Source organism: Notamacropus eugenii, chromosome 5 (assembly GCF_028372415.1).
Source record: "Notamacropus eugenii isolate mMacEug1 chromosome 5, mMacEug1.pri_v2, whole genome shotgun sequence".
Classification (NCBI taxonomy): Eukaryota; Metazoa; Chordata; class Mammalia; order Diprotodontia; family Macropodidae; genus Notamacropus; species Notamacropus eugenii.
Genome location: NC_092876.1, coordinates 426,083,042 through 426,096,411, shown reverse-complemented (window position 1 = coordinate 426,096,411; position 13,370 = coordinate 426,083,042). Strand labels below are relative to the sequence as shown.

Sequence of the window (13,370 nt, the reverse complement as noted above, 5' to 3'; positions counted from 1 at the left end):
TAAGCACTTAATAAATGTTTACCGATTCATGTTAGCTCAAAGGCTGCCTATATACCAAGGAAAGTGGCAGAACAGGTAGGATGCCATTCGTTAAAATGATGAACTCTCACTTACCCACCTTTTGTGTGCAATTCAAGGGCCATCGCAATCTGACACCATGCTACTTGGCTACCTTTCTCTTACAGTATATTACTCTCTTTCATGTACTTCAGCCAGATGAAGGCATTTCCTGTCCGTTATAAAAGCTCTGGCATTTCCCAAATCAATTCAACAAACACTACTAAGTTCTTATGTGCATGAACTGTACCAGATGCTGGAGCTAATAAGACAGAAACAAAACAATCTTTTCCCTCAAGGAGTTTAATTCCATGGGGAAATTACAAAATATAATAATATTTATTTGTGGGCAGGAGGGAAACGTAGTCATAAATGGTTTTATGTGGTACATGACTGCAAAGTTGAATCTTTTTAAGGGAGCTCTAATTCCTAGGAGGCAGTGGTAAGAAAGGAGCATACTCCAAACACAAAGGACAGACAACATGTGAAAAGAAAGGAGACGGAATGCTCCATTTAGGAGACACTTAGTAAACTAGTGTGGTTAGGACATAAAGTGTGTAAAGGAGTGGAACATCAAATATCTAGAATAGTCAGTGGGAACAGTAAGGATTCTTAAGTAGAGGAATGCCATAGTTAAGGCCATTTTTAAGAAATATTGATTTGTCAGCTGTGTGGAGAATGGGTTGGAGAAAAGAGAGACTTTGATACACATCAAGTAGACATAACCATCTAGGCAAGCGGTAATGAGGGCCTGACCTAAGTGCTCATAAAGAGATAAGAAAAATCTTGTTCAATGAAGGAGAAAAGGGAGAAAGGGAGAAAGGAAAAGTGAAGCTACTCTCTCCACATATGGCTTAAGGAGGGAATGATATGCTCACTAAATTTGGTATGAAAGTCTGTCTAACACTACAAGAAAGTAGGGGAGGAGGCAACAAGTGGGGTGAGGATAATGATAGAAGGGAAGACAAATGGGAGAAGGGAGTAGCTAGAAATAAACACTTTTGGGAAGGGACAAGGTCAAATGAGGGAATAAAAAAACAAGGGGCAATAGGGTAGGAGAGAGGGCAATATAGTTAGTATTACACAACATAATTATTATGGAAGTCTTTTGAAAAATGACACATATTTAATCTGTATTGAATTTCTTGCCTTCCCAATGTGGATGGGGAGGGAGGGAGGGAGAGAAGTTGGAATCCAAAAGATTATTTTATAAAGTTAGAAAAAATCATAACAAAACTCATCTGGAAGAAGAAAAGGTCAAGAATATCAAAGGAACTAATGAAAAGAAATGCAAGGGAAGTGGCCTTGCCATACCAGATCTAAAACTACATTATAAGGCATCAATCATCAGAATTATTTGGTACTGCCTAAGAAGTAGAGTGGTAGATCACTGGAATAGGTCAGGTACACAAGACATAGTAGTCAATAGCTATAGTAACCTACTGTTTGACTCCAAAGACTCCAACTTCTGGAATAATAATTCACTCTTTAACAAAAACTGGGAAAACTAGAAAATAGTATTACAGAAACTAGGCATAGGCTAATATCTTACACTGTATATCAAGATAAGGTAAAAATGGATACATTATGTAGATATAAAGGGTGATACCATAAGCAAATTAGGAGAGCAAGGAATAGTTTACCTGTCAGATCTATGGAGAAAGGAAGAATTTTTGACCAAACAAAAGATTGAGAACATTATGAAATGCAATATAGATAATTTTGATTACATTAAATTAAAAAGGTTTGCACAAGCAAAGTCAGTGCAATCAAGATTAGAAGGAAAGAAGAAAGCTGGGAAACAATTTTTACAGGCATTGTTTCTGATAAAGAACTCACTTCTAAAATATAGAGAGAGCTGAGTCAAATTTATAAGAATATAAGCCCCCAATTGATAAATGGTCAAAGTATATCAATACGCACTTTTCAGATGAAGAAATCAAACCTAGCTACAGTCATATGAAAAAATGCTCTAAATCACTGTTGATTAGAGAAATGCAAATTAAAACAACGCTGAGGTACCAATCCATACCTGTCAGATTGACTAATATGACAGAAAAAGGAAAATGATAAATGCTGGTGGAGATGTGGGGAAATTTGAACACTAATGCATTGTTGGTAGAATTGCGATCTTACGCAACCATTCTGGAAAGCAACTTGGAACTATGCCCAAAGGGCTATAAAAATGTGCATGCCCTTTGACCCAGCAATACCACTTCTAGGTCTATATCCCAAAGAGATCATACAAATGGAAAAAGGATCCACATGTACAAAAATATTTATAGCACCTCTCTTTGTGGTGCAAAATATTGGAAATCGCATTCCCAATAACCACAAAATGCTTAAAATATTTGGAGAATCAATTTATCAAAACATACAGAACACTTGTATAAATTCCATTTAATAAATCCCATTCCAAAAAATAAAGAATATAAATGTGTACAGTATACTGTATTTCCTTATTTTTAAAAATAGTTCAAAACTTTTAGTTAACTTATTAAGTTAAACAACTTAAATAGCAGATTTGAATATTAAGTGCTTATATCTGGGTTGTGCCAATATAATAAAACACTACCAAAGTTAACTTGCAGTTTTAGTCCTATGCCAAATTATGAAAAGAATATTTCACAGAACTCAATAAAATAACAAAATTCATTCTGAAAAAGATCTAAGTATTTTTAAATCATTAAAAACAGATTTTAATGAAATGTTACATTTGTCACAGCTGTGAAGAGTGTGAGTAATTTAGTTAGCAACCGGAAGAAGCCATAGGCGAAATAGATTAATTTGATTTTATTAAACGAACAATTTGATTAATTTGTTTTTATTAAACTGCTCCAGAACAAGCAGTACATCCAAATAAGGAAAGAAACATACAGAGGGGAATCTTTACAATAAACTTTTCTGATAACAATGTGACATCCAGAATATACAAAGAACACATACAAATTTACAAGTTTAAGAGCCATTCTCCAAAAAACAAATTTCAAAACGATTTAAGCAAGCAGTGCTTAACCACATGAAACTGTTCAAATTCTTATATTGAGGGAAGTGAAAATTTTTAAAACTCTTAAGATAGCATTTTTTGTTCCCTCTTTGTGGTTTCAAATATATAGAGAACGTCTGGTGTTGAACCCCTTCTCTCAGGTGTTAGTAATGCTTTGAATAAATTATAGTCTTTTGGAAAGCAATATACATTTAAATAATAGAAGCAAACCCCCCCCAAAAGTGTTCATACTTTTGATCCAGTAATCCCACTACTGGTCCTGTACTCTCAGGAGATTATTGAAAATGAAAAAAGACGTAACCTGTGTAAAAATATGCCTTACCAGCACTTTTTGTAATACAAAAAACTGGAAATCAATTAAATATATATTACTGATCAAATGGGGCTGATCAAATTGTGACATATGAGTTTAATGGAACATTATTTCAGTGTAATAAATGAGGAAAATGTAAAATATAAAGAAATATGGGAAGCCATGAAATGATATACAGTGTAGGAAGCAAAACCATTCTGTAAATTAAAGTGATCATTAGGGTAACACTTTTAGAATACATAGCGGAAAAATTCATAAGGAGTCACAAAAACAAATAAGACAATTTTCTTACAGTCTTGTTGAAGTTAATATCTTTTTAAAAACAGTCTGCAAATTACCGAAGGTAATGGACATGTGTACAATATACTGTATTTCCTTCTTTTTCATAAATAGTTCAAACTTTTAGTTAAAAAATCCTTGATCTCTTACAAGTTCATAAATTTTGAACTCATTTTTAGAAAAAGGTTTTTTTGTCCTCTTTTGAATACATACTGAATTTTATTTTAAATAATTCCATTTAAATTTTCATTTGTAGGTTCAGAAGATATTACTGCAATATCATTTGCTGCATGTTTTATCTCTTTCCCAATAATAATCCTTGTGATATTGCTGAAAAAAACAGGATATATATGCAGAAAACAAACACATTCTCCCAAAGCACTGGTATGTACTTTTATGTCATTTCTTTGTTTTTATTCATAGAGAGTTAGATTTTCTTTTCATTCTGCCAGCAATGAACCATAAGATTGCTTGTACTGGGCAATCTTCAGTTGTCCTGATCTGTATCTGGCCACTCGATCCAGATGGCTCTGGAAGACAAAGTGAGGCTGGTGACTTTGCACAGCCCTCCCTCACTTAAATCTAATTCACTTGCAAGTCATGGCAACATCTTCTTGATGCATGGTCCTCTTTCATAATGAAGGATAAACCACACAATCACAACCACATAAGGTTGCTTGTAACACATGCACAAGAAAAGTCAGTTTCCAAGACAAATGTTCATTTTGCTATTTTGCTGCTACGATATTCCTCTGAATCATTCCTTAACAATTTCTTGGGTGTGTCTTTTCCATAGCAATTTAAGTTTCCCATGTTTCTCTTGATATTTTTTTAAATAATATTTTATTATTATCTTTTTCATGTGACCTACATTTCCCAAAATATCCTTCTTAAACCCCTCCCAGAGTATTGTCACTTAAAAACAAAAAAGAAAAAAGAGGAGAAAAGAACAATTAAGTGAAAGTAGCCAAGATATTGAAAAACTCTGACATCATAAGCAATATGTACATAACCATAGCCCCTACCTCTACAAAGACGCGCTTCAAATATATTATACGAAACCAAGATTGGTCATGATTATTACACAGAACTCAGTTTCAATTGTTTTGTAGGGATTGTTTTTCTATTTACTTTGTAGTCATTGTGTGTATTCCTTTCATTATTATACTTACTTAACCTTTTCCGTTCATGTGAATCTTCCCATGCTTCTCTGTATTCATTATATTCATTGCTACTACAGCATAGTAATATTCCTTGAGAGCAAGGGTTTTCTTACTTTCCTATTTGTATCCCCAGAACTTACCAGAGTGCTTTGCACATGTTGTTCCATTATTTCAGTCATATACAACTCTTTATGACTCCATTTGGAGTTTTTTGGGGCAGAGATACTGGAGTGGTTTGCCATTTTCTTCTCCAGCTCATTTTACAGATGAGAAAACTGAGGCATACAAGATTAAGTAACTTGCCCCAGGTCACCCAGCTTGTTGCATGTCTGAAGTTGGATTTGAGCTAAGGTTTTTTGGCCCCAAGTCTGATGCTCTATCCGCAGAGGCACCTTCATTTACTATAAATATGTATATCATATGACCAGATCACCTTGAAAGTATTTATCTTAGTATTTTTTTTTACTTTTTAAAAACTTTATCTTTAATTCTTGGGATGGTCAGGACTCAAACATTCTAACTGCTTTTTTGAATGAAATTTATGCTTCATTGGAGATTTCTAAAGTAGTTCTTTTCTACAGTAGGATATAATTCAAGTGATAGACATCTACTTTGTTTCTAGTTCTTTTCTAAAAACAAAAGGTACTGTATGCCCAGGTATTTTTTCTTTTTACCATTGGTCACCCTCCCTACCTCCAGTAAAGTATATGCAAGGCAGTGAAATCTCTAGATCAAAGGGCGTGGAAATTTTATCAACTTTCTTTGAATAAGTCCCTTGTTTTTCTAGCATGGTCAGATTGATTTTTAAGGTTCACCAACAATTCATTAGTGTGCTAATCTTTCCACAGCCCTTCCAACTATTTCCATCTTTTGTTGCCTATGCCAATTATTTTGATTTTCATATTTCTTTTGTTAGTAGCAATTTGAAATATTCTTTCTTATGGTTGTTAATAGTTTCAATTAGTTCTTTTGAAAAATGTTTTCTGATAACTCTTGACCGTTTGTTTATGAGGACTTGCTTTGGGTTTATATATCTGTTTATATACCTGTCTATCTTGGTACAAGACCCTTATACTTGATGAAAAGATTTTTCCCAATTGGTTGCTTCCCTTCTTGTCTTGGTTACATTAATTTTGCTTATATAAAAGGTTTTCAATTTCATGTAATAGAAATTATCTATTTTATGCTTTATAATCATCTCTATTTTATGTTTGAGTAAGATTTCATCCTCCTGGTCATAGCAGTAACTTTGTACCTGATGTGGTTCTCTTCTAATTCATTTTAGGGTATGAGCTTTAATAGTCAATCATATATCCATTTTTAGTTTATTGTGATAAACAGTCTAAGTTGTTGGTCTAACCCTGATTTCTAGCATACTTCTTTTTAGTTTTCCCATTGTGATTCTTTCTTTGATTGTTTGTATGAGAGATTCTAGACATTGCTACTGTCACTTTAATATCTCAGATAGATTATTGGGAAGAAATAAGCTGAGCTGACAGTTTGAAGTGATGGTTAAGAAATGGTTTAAGCAAAAATTAAATCTTAAAAATGGAAATGAATTGAGCTGAAATGCCTTTCCCTATACAGAGAGAAGATAGGTGCAGTTATCTGTGATCCACTGGGGATCTATGAAAAGTCAATTGAGAGAGTCACTGGAGTACCTCTCCCTACTGAGTCAAGGAAACAATGTGTTTATGTATATACAAAGAATATATGCTAAATGTGTCTTTCTTTATTGAGTCAGGGAGAAAGTGTGTGTTTATCTGTGATCCATGAGGATCTATAAATAATTTGTGTAACAGAAAGAGAAGGTGAAACTGGACTTCTTTCTTAGGAAACTCTTTTCATTGCTAATTGAAGAAGAAAACCTATAAAGAGAACTTTATGAAGAATCAGTAAGGAAGTAACAGTACTATATAATTGGGGAAAGACTGTTTCTTGTATTTTTTGAAAATGAAAAGAAAAGACTAATCCTGAAGAAAAAATATAAAGATAATGTTTTAAAAGAATTTAATTGTATTTTAGACGAAATTCCAGAAAAGTCAACTATGGATATTTTTGATGGACTGTGGTGATTCTATCGGTGGTGTTAGTCATAGCCAACATTTTGCATACAGTTATATGTGTCTACATTTTTAATTGCCCTCATTTGTTCGTAAATTATATTAATATAATAAATTTTCATACTTATAAGTCAGAGTAGTTACTGAGAAAGAAGGTTTCTCTAATTCATTCAATGACGAATATTGAATGAATTAGAGTGGAAAATTGAGTTAGTTAACGAAAGATTACAAATTTAATTACAAGAAATAAATTATCCAGTGTACCACTAGTTCACTATGTATTCAGGATAGACCAATTAAATATGTCAGGTTAAGGTAGTGTGCTTTAACAGTGAGTGTGATCAGACTCATTTATATGTGCTACAAGTGAGGGTCATGTGAGGCTTGTCTTTTTAATCCTATTATACTAGATAAGGAGTTCTTTCCTAAGTGTGTTTTTTTAAAGTTAATCAAATGCTAGGTTATTCAGTTTATTTGTTCCTGATTCTTTCTTGACATGTCTTTTCCACTGATCTAATTTTTAAAAAATTTTAACCAGCCCCCAATGCTTTTGTTGATTATTACTTTAAATTATAGTTTATATTACGTATTATAACATCTAGAAGTGCTTCATTCCTCCTTTAAAAAAAATGTATTTCCCTTGGAATTCTATCTCTTTTGTTTCTTCAAATGAATTCTGGTGTTATTTTATCTGACTCTGTAAAGTATCCTCTTGGTATTTTGATTGGTATAGAACTAAGGTGTCAAACTTGTCACCCTGAACCAATTTAAAATGTAATTGTTGAACAAAATTTTAAAACACAATAAAACTTAAATAGTGTTAATTTGTGGTTTTCTAAGTCAGTATGCTATAGCAGGGATCCCTGTTTCTATTTGAGTTTGATACCACTGGTGTAGCTCCTCTACAAATTAATTTCTGTAGAATTGCCATTTGAATTATATTGGCACAGCATAACCATGAGTACTGACTATCCCTCCAACTATTTAGGTTGGTCTGTATTTCTTTACAGAACATTTAACAATTGTATATTCAGGTATTATTTGAATGGAACTTCCTTTTCTATTACTTTCTCCTTCTTTTGTTATTGCTGTGTGGAAATATTTTATTTTTGAGGGTTTCTTTAGTAACCTGCTACTTTACTGAAACTATTATCTCCATTAGTTTCAGTAAAATTTTTATTATCTCTGTTGGTTTCTTTGCTACTACTCTAAGCATTTCTATTTAACGCATCATGTTATCTGCAAAGAGGGATAATTTTGCCTCTTCTTTATCTACCTTTATATCTTTAATCTCTCTTATTACTATTGCTAGCATCTCTAGAACTATGTCAAGTAATAGCAGGAAAGGGGAGCAGACTTGGTTTATTCCTTTGTCCACTCAAAAAGCTTCTAGTGTTTCCCCATTTCATAAAATCCTAGGGGTGTTTTGTTTTGTTTTGTTCTGTTTTACGATACTTTATAACATTTTCACAGGTCCTTCTTTGCTTATCCTTTGTAGCCTTTTTGGCATAAATGAGTAATATTATGAAAATATTATGCAGTTTTCAAGAAACTATTTAAAATGCAGAGATTAAATGTGAAGAACTAAGATAAATGAGAGACAAGAGAATGAATTCAACAAATATTAATTGCCTACTGTGAGTGAGACATTGTAGTGGGTGCTATGAGCAAACCAAGATAAGTAGCATGTTCCAAGCATCATTCCCCGACATATAAGTAATAAAAGGACAGGAGCAGTTTTTATAATATGAAATGCACATCATCAGCAGTCATAGAAAAAATAAACACCTGATGAGTTCAGAGGAGGAAATGCTTCTTGAATTCTAAGATAAGTCAGGACAAGTCTCCAAAAGAGAGGGGTATTTCATTGCCCCTTGAAGGAAAGGTAGGGCTTCATAAACAAAGGGAAGAGTGGAAGACATCACAAGCAAGAGGAAGAAATTTTGGATCAGTGTCTACTGAGGAACTGCCTAGGATTCCTGTAAATCTTCTAGAAAATGCTTATTATTTTTTATTTTCTCTTTTTTTATTACTTCTTTTTTTAATTAAGAGGTAAGACAGAAAAGTTTGCAGTCTACTGTTCTCAGGAGTTTATTGTTGTTGATTTTGAAATTGGAATGATGATTGATGATGAACTATAAAAAGCAACACTTCACCATTAACCTCTCCTCTCCTCCTTCTTCTGTTTTCTTTAAGGATTTCCCACCTGTCATACCTGGCCCACTTCAATTGCCTTATGTGAAAATTACAAGGGCAGAAATCATTTACAAGACCAAGAAGAAAAAAATATTTAATGACAGTGATGATAAAAGTGACAGTGATTGTGAATCAACTGAAAAAGTAGAAAATGACTACACAATGAATGGCTTTACCTGTAGATCTCAAATTCAGGACTCCACATTGTGCCTAAAAGGATATAATTCCACTGATTTGGATCCAAATGAACTTGAAAGTCCAGAGGTTGACCCTCCTCTGGCTGACACAGATAATGCCACATCATATGAATTAAAGATTGGTGCAGATAAAAGTAGAGTGTGCCAAATGTGGAGCCACCTTTCTGAAGGTAGTACCTTTTCTTCTAGGTCAGAAGACTGCTTTAATTTTAATGTGAATTTAAGCACTGTGTTTATGGGAGACCGTGGAGATGACCAAGAATCAGAAGAAGATGCTGCTCAGATATTATTGCCTGTGCAAGAAGATACAATCAGCCTAGTGGATTCAGAGGGGACTGAATTAAAACATATAACTCATGCTACATGTGTAAAGACACCACTTTTCCATTTCCCCTCTAAAGAATACCTCTGCTCTGAAAATGCTTCCTCTGATGAAAGTGTTACTTCAGAGTCAGATATGGACCTCGGGGATGGTTATATAAGAAGATGAATTCTGACAAGTTAAACTCATAGACATTAATGAATATTATATGATATCTCTCTCTCTTCTCCCTCACTAATTATATGTGGTCCCAAAGCCTCAAAGGAAAATGAAGAAAACCAGAGAATGTGTACAAGTGTTACTATAAAAATCAGTTATGCAAACTAAATGCATAGGGCACTGTGAAACTTATTTTTCATGTAAAACTTTGTGAAATACTTTAAAGGGAAAGTGTTCTAATAAACCACCTTTACTGGACTTAAAATTTGTCCAGTAGTATTTCTCAGGATCAAGGACAAGGTCCACTATTATGCATAGGAATTTTCTGAGCCAGAAGTTAGATGCTTTTAGAAAGCAGGAAATTTTAGACCTAAGAGAGAGGAGGGAAGGGGGAAGATAAAAAGTTAAGAACTAAAGGGCTAGTCTATATGAGGAACAGACAAAACTAATCAGTTGACACTGACAGTCCTGGGTAAAACCAAGGAAAATAGTGGACACCTAGATGCATATGATCTGAAAGTTTTGCACATCATTAATTGCAAGTGGCTCTGAGTCTTATAGGTTTAGCATTAGGAAAACTGAATTTGAAATCAGGGGACTTGGGTTTTGTCTCGGTAGAATTTAATAAAGGTAAATTGAGGTGCAGAATTCTGAGCTGTATCAATTTATTAACAAAATGAAAACCTTTTAATAAAGTGGGTCAAATGGATACCTCAGGTCAGTTCCCAGAGAAAGAAGCACAGCTCCTTTTTATAAGCGTAAAATAAAGAACAAAACTAGGCAGGTAAGAAAAAGAATGCATTTGACTACAGGGCTGGCAGCATCATGTGACAACAACACAATTGGTTGGTGGTTGGAAATTGGGAGCGAGGGGTAGCAGCAACCCCCCTCCCTTCCCTCCTGTGACTAAGGAATGTTCATTGTTTGAGTCCACCTGTAAGGTTAGATATAGTGGACCAGACTTCTTTGGATAATAAACCAGACATCCTTGAAAGGTAGTTGGGTGGTATAAAGATACTAGACCTGGTGTCCACCTGCATCACTCAAGGATAACAGATTTCTTTGAGGCAAGAATATAACAGTGATTAGCAGGAGAACTGAATTTCTAAACTTAGTTCATAGGCAAAGATACAAATATGGCTTGAGCAGCCATGTAAAATGAGGCAGTAGTACACAATAGAATCAATTATAAAATGATATAGAATCAATACAATTTCTTCACTTTGAATTCTGTCTCTTCCATTTATTACCTCTTGGACAAGTCATTTCACATTTCGGGGTCTCAGTTTCCTCATATGTAAATGGAAAAGGGTGAATCAGATGACCTGTAAAGTCTGTTACAGTTTTATGTCTATGATCCTCTGTGTGCTAGAGCCTCACTACCACTGGAAGGTAAGGAGGTTTTTTGTTTTTGTTTTAAATTTCCTTTCTTGATGTCTTTTGTCTCCATATTGCAGTCATTTCTTACCTGTACTCCCTAGATTGAACCATTTCTTGTACAAGAGAAAAACAGTATAAAAATATCTAATACAGTATCCTTTTCTAAGTTATTCAATACTCTGTCTTAGTAGTTTCCCTCTTCTTTTCAATTAGGGAGGAGGCATGGCTATTAAAGGCTCTCTGTCTCTCCACACCTGCTCCTGGGTGATAAGGCCAGCAGATGCTGTTTGATAAACCCAAAGACTGCATCTACTAGAATAAGAACTTACTATCTGACCAAAACTGCTGGGGAAAGTGGAAGGCAGGATTAGGTATAAACCAACCTCTCATTCCATACACTAAAGAGTGACATCACAAACAAGTTAGAAGAGTAAAGAAGAAATTTCAGATATGCGAATAGAACAGTTCATGAACGAAAAATAAAGAAGACAATATCATTTGCCCAAATTTTTTTTAATTTGCACCAACAAAATCAATGCAATTAGAATTAGAAGGAAAGTAGATAACTAGAGTAGAAATCTTTGCAGCAAGCTTCTCTCATAAAGTCTTAATTCCAAGATATAGTTATCCTTTTCACATCACGATTTTCCCCATTGTGATTTCAATATATTGGCAAGTCAGCATAAGAAATTAAATGGGAATTTTTGAGGAGCTTTGTGGAAGCCACAGACAACATGGGAAGGCCAGCAGCAACACAGAAGTTTAGAAACTCAGAAATGCATAAAATATATGTATAGTATTGTATAATTTCAACAGTTTATCTTTTAATACTACAATGATTCAGACTTCTCTGTACAAAGGGAGGGCCAAAAAATTTTATGCAGATTTTCCTGATCGTGGGGGCACTATATCCTAACCTCCACAATGTGAAAGGGATAATTATATAAGGAACTGAGTGAAGAACTGATTTGAGTTGTCATTGCCCAGAGAGCCTATCCAGGGAGTTTTGCAATTCTCTGACTTAAGAGAACTGCTTCTCACTATATTAATGTAACACTTTTTCTACATCCTTTTGAGGGTGATTATGAGTTAAATGAGCTTGTCACCGTTTCATCAGTTCAAGGGTAGAATTAGAGATTTACCCAACAGTTAAGTGATGAGGATCCGAAAGAAAACAGGGAGAAAGGCTTTGGCTTCCTGTGGTATGGATTGTTCCTGAAGAGACCAAGGGGATCAAGGACTGCAGTCCAGAGTTGCCCTGAGCACATGGGCTTACTCATCTGCCTCCTTGCTAGGTTTCTATAGGTATTCTCACATTCTTTTCCATGAATGCTGTATTACTGAAAGAGAGTTTATGTGTTGCTTGTGATATATCAATTATTTTTGTATTTGCCTTACATTCAGTAACTGTGATAATTATCCTTGTTTTTGACTTACCATTAAATAAGTGTTTTATGTTTAAGAGTTAATGGCATTGATTTTGTGTCAATGGGAAGGAGATCAGTGAGAGCTTATGAGCTATATTGGTGAGTATACTCCCCTACAAGAGGGTTACCCATAGGATACTGAGAGAAGGTAATTCATAAACACATAATGCTGGCCTGTCTCTGGGAACCAGAGACCTGCCAGTGTTAGGACAAATTGCAGTGAATGAGACAACCCAGAAAGAGAGAAAGCCATGCCCCATTCATAGGCTATACCTTCATTAGTTTTTCTGTTACCCATAGTCCAACTCCAGCACTTTTGATTTCAAATTCAATGCTACTTCCACTGCATCCCACTGTAAATTAAGGTATATAATCCACGTATTTCTTTTTTCATCTTCATTGGTACCTTGCTATTTAAAGATAAATGGTGGAATTGACACTAGGAGTCAAAATACCTATCCTGGGCCCAGACTCCATCACTTACTAGTCATTTGACTTTGAGCAAATCACTTCACCTCTCAGCCTTTTACCTCATCTTTAAAATTAGGAGGTAGTTGTCCTGGATCATTGTATTGCTGAGAATAGCTAAGTCCATTCACAACTGATCATCTTACTTAGTTACTTTGTACACAGTACATTTCACTTTGCATCAGCCCATGCAATTGTTTCCAAGGTTTTCTGAAAGCATCCTCCTCATCATTTCTTATAATACAATAGTATTCCATAATATTCATATATCATAACTTGCTCAGCCATTCCTCAATTGATGGACATCTTGATTTCCAGTTCTTTTCCCCCAGAAATGAG

The 13,370-nt window shown here is 34.4% G+C and overlaps 1 protein-coding gene across 10 annotated transcripts in view; it reads left to right on the top strand.

Annotated features, from left to right (window-relative positions):
* The window catches only part of IFNAR2 (interferon alpha and beta receptor subunit 2), a 66,643-nt gene extending 54,045 nt beyond the window's left edge, over positions 1-12,598 (top strand). For all 10 annotated transcript variants that reach the window (XM_072615060.1, XM_072615054.1, XM_072615053.1 and 7 more), the window contains 2 exons: positions 3,913-4,040; positions 9,079-12,598. In XM_072615060.1, coding sequence (XP_072471161.1) covers positions 3,913-4,040; positions 9,079-9,765 — 815 coding nt within the window. In that variant the 3' untranslated portion in view covers positions 9,766-12,598. The remainder of the gene's footprint in view (positions 1-3,912; positions 4,041-9,078) is intronic.
* Positions 12,599-13,370: the final 772 nt, after the last annotated feature.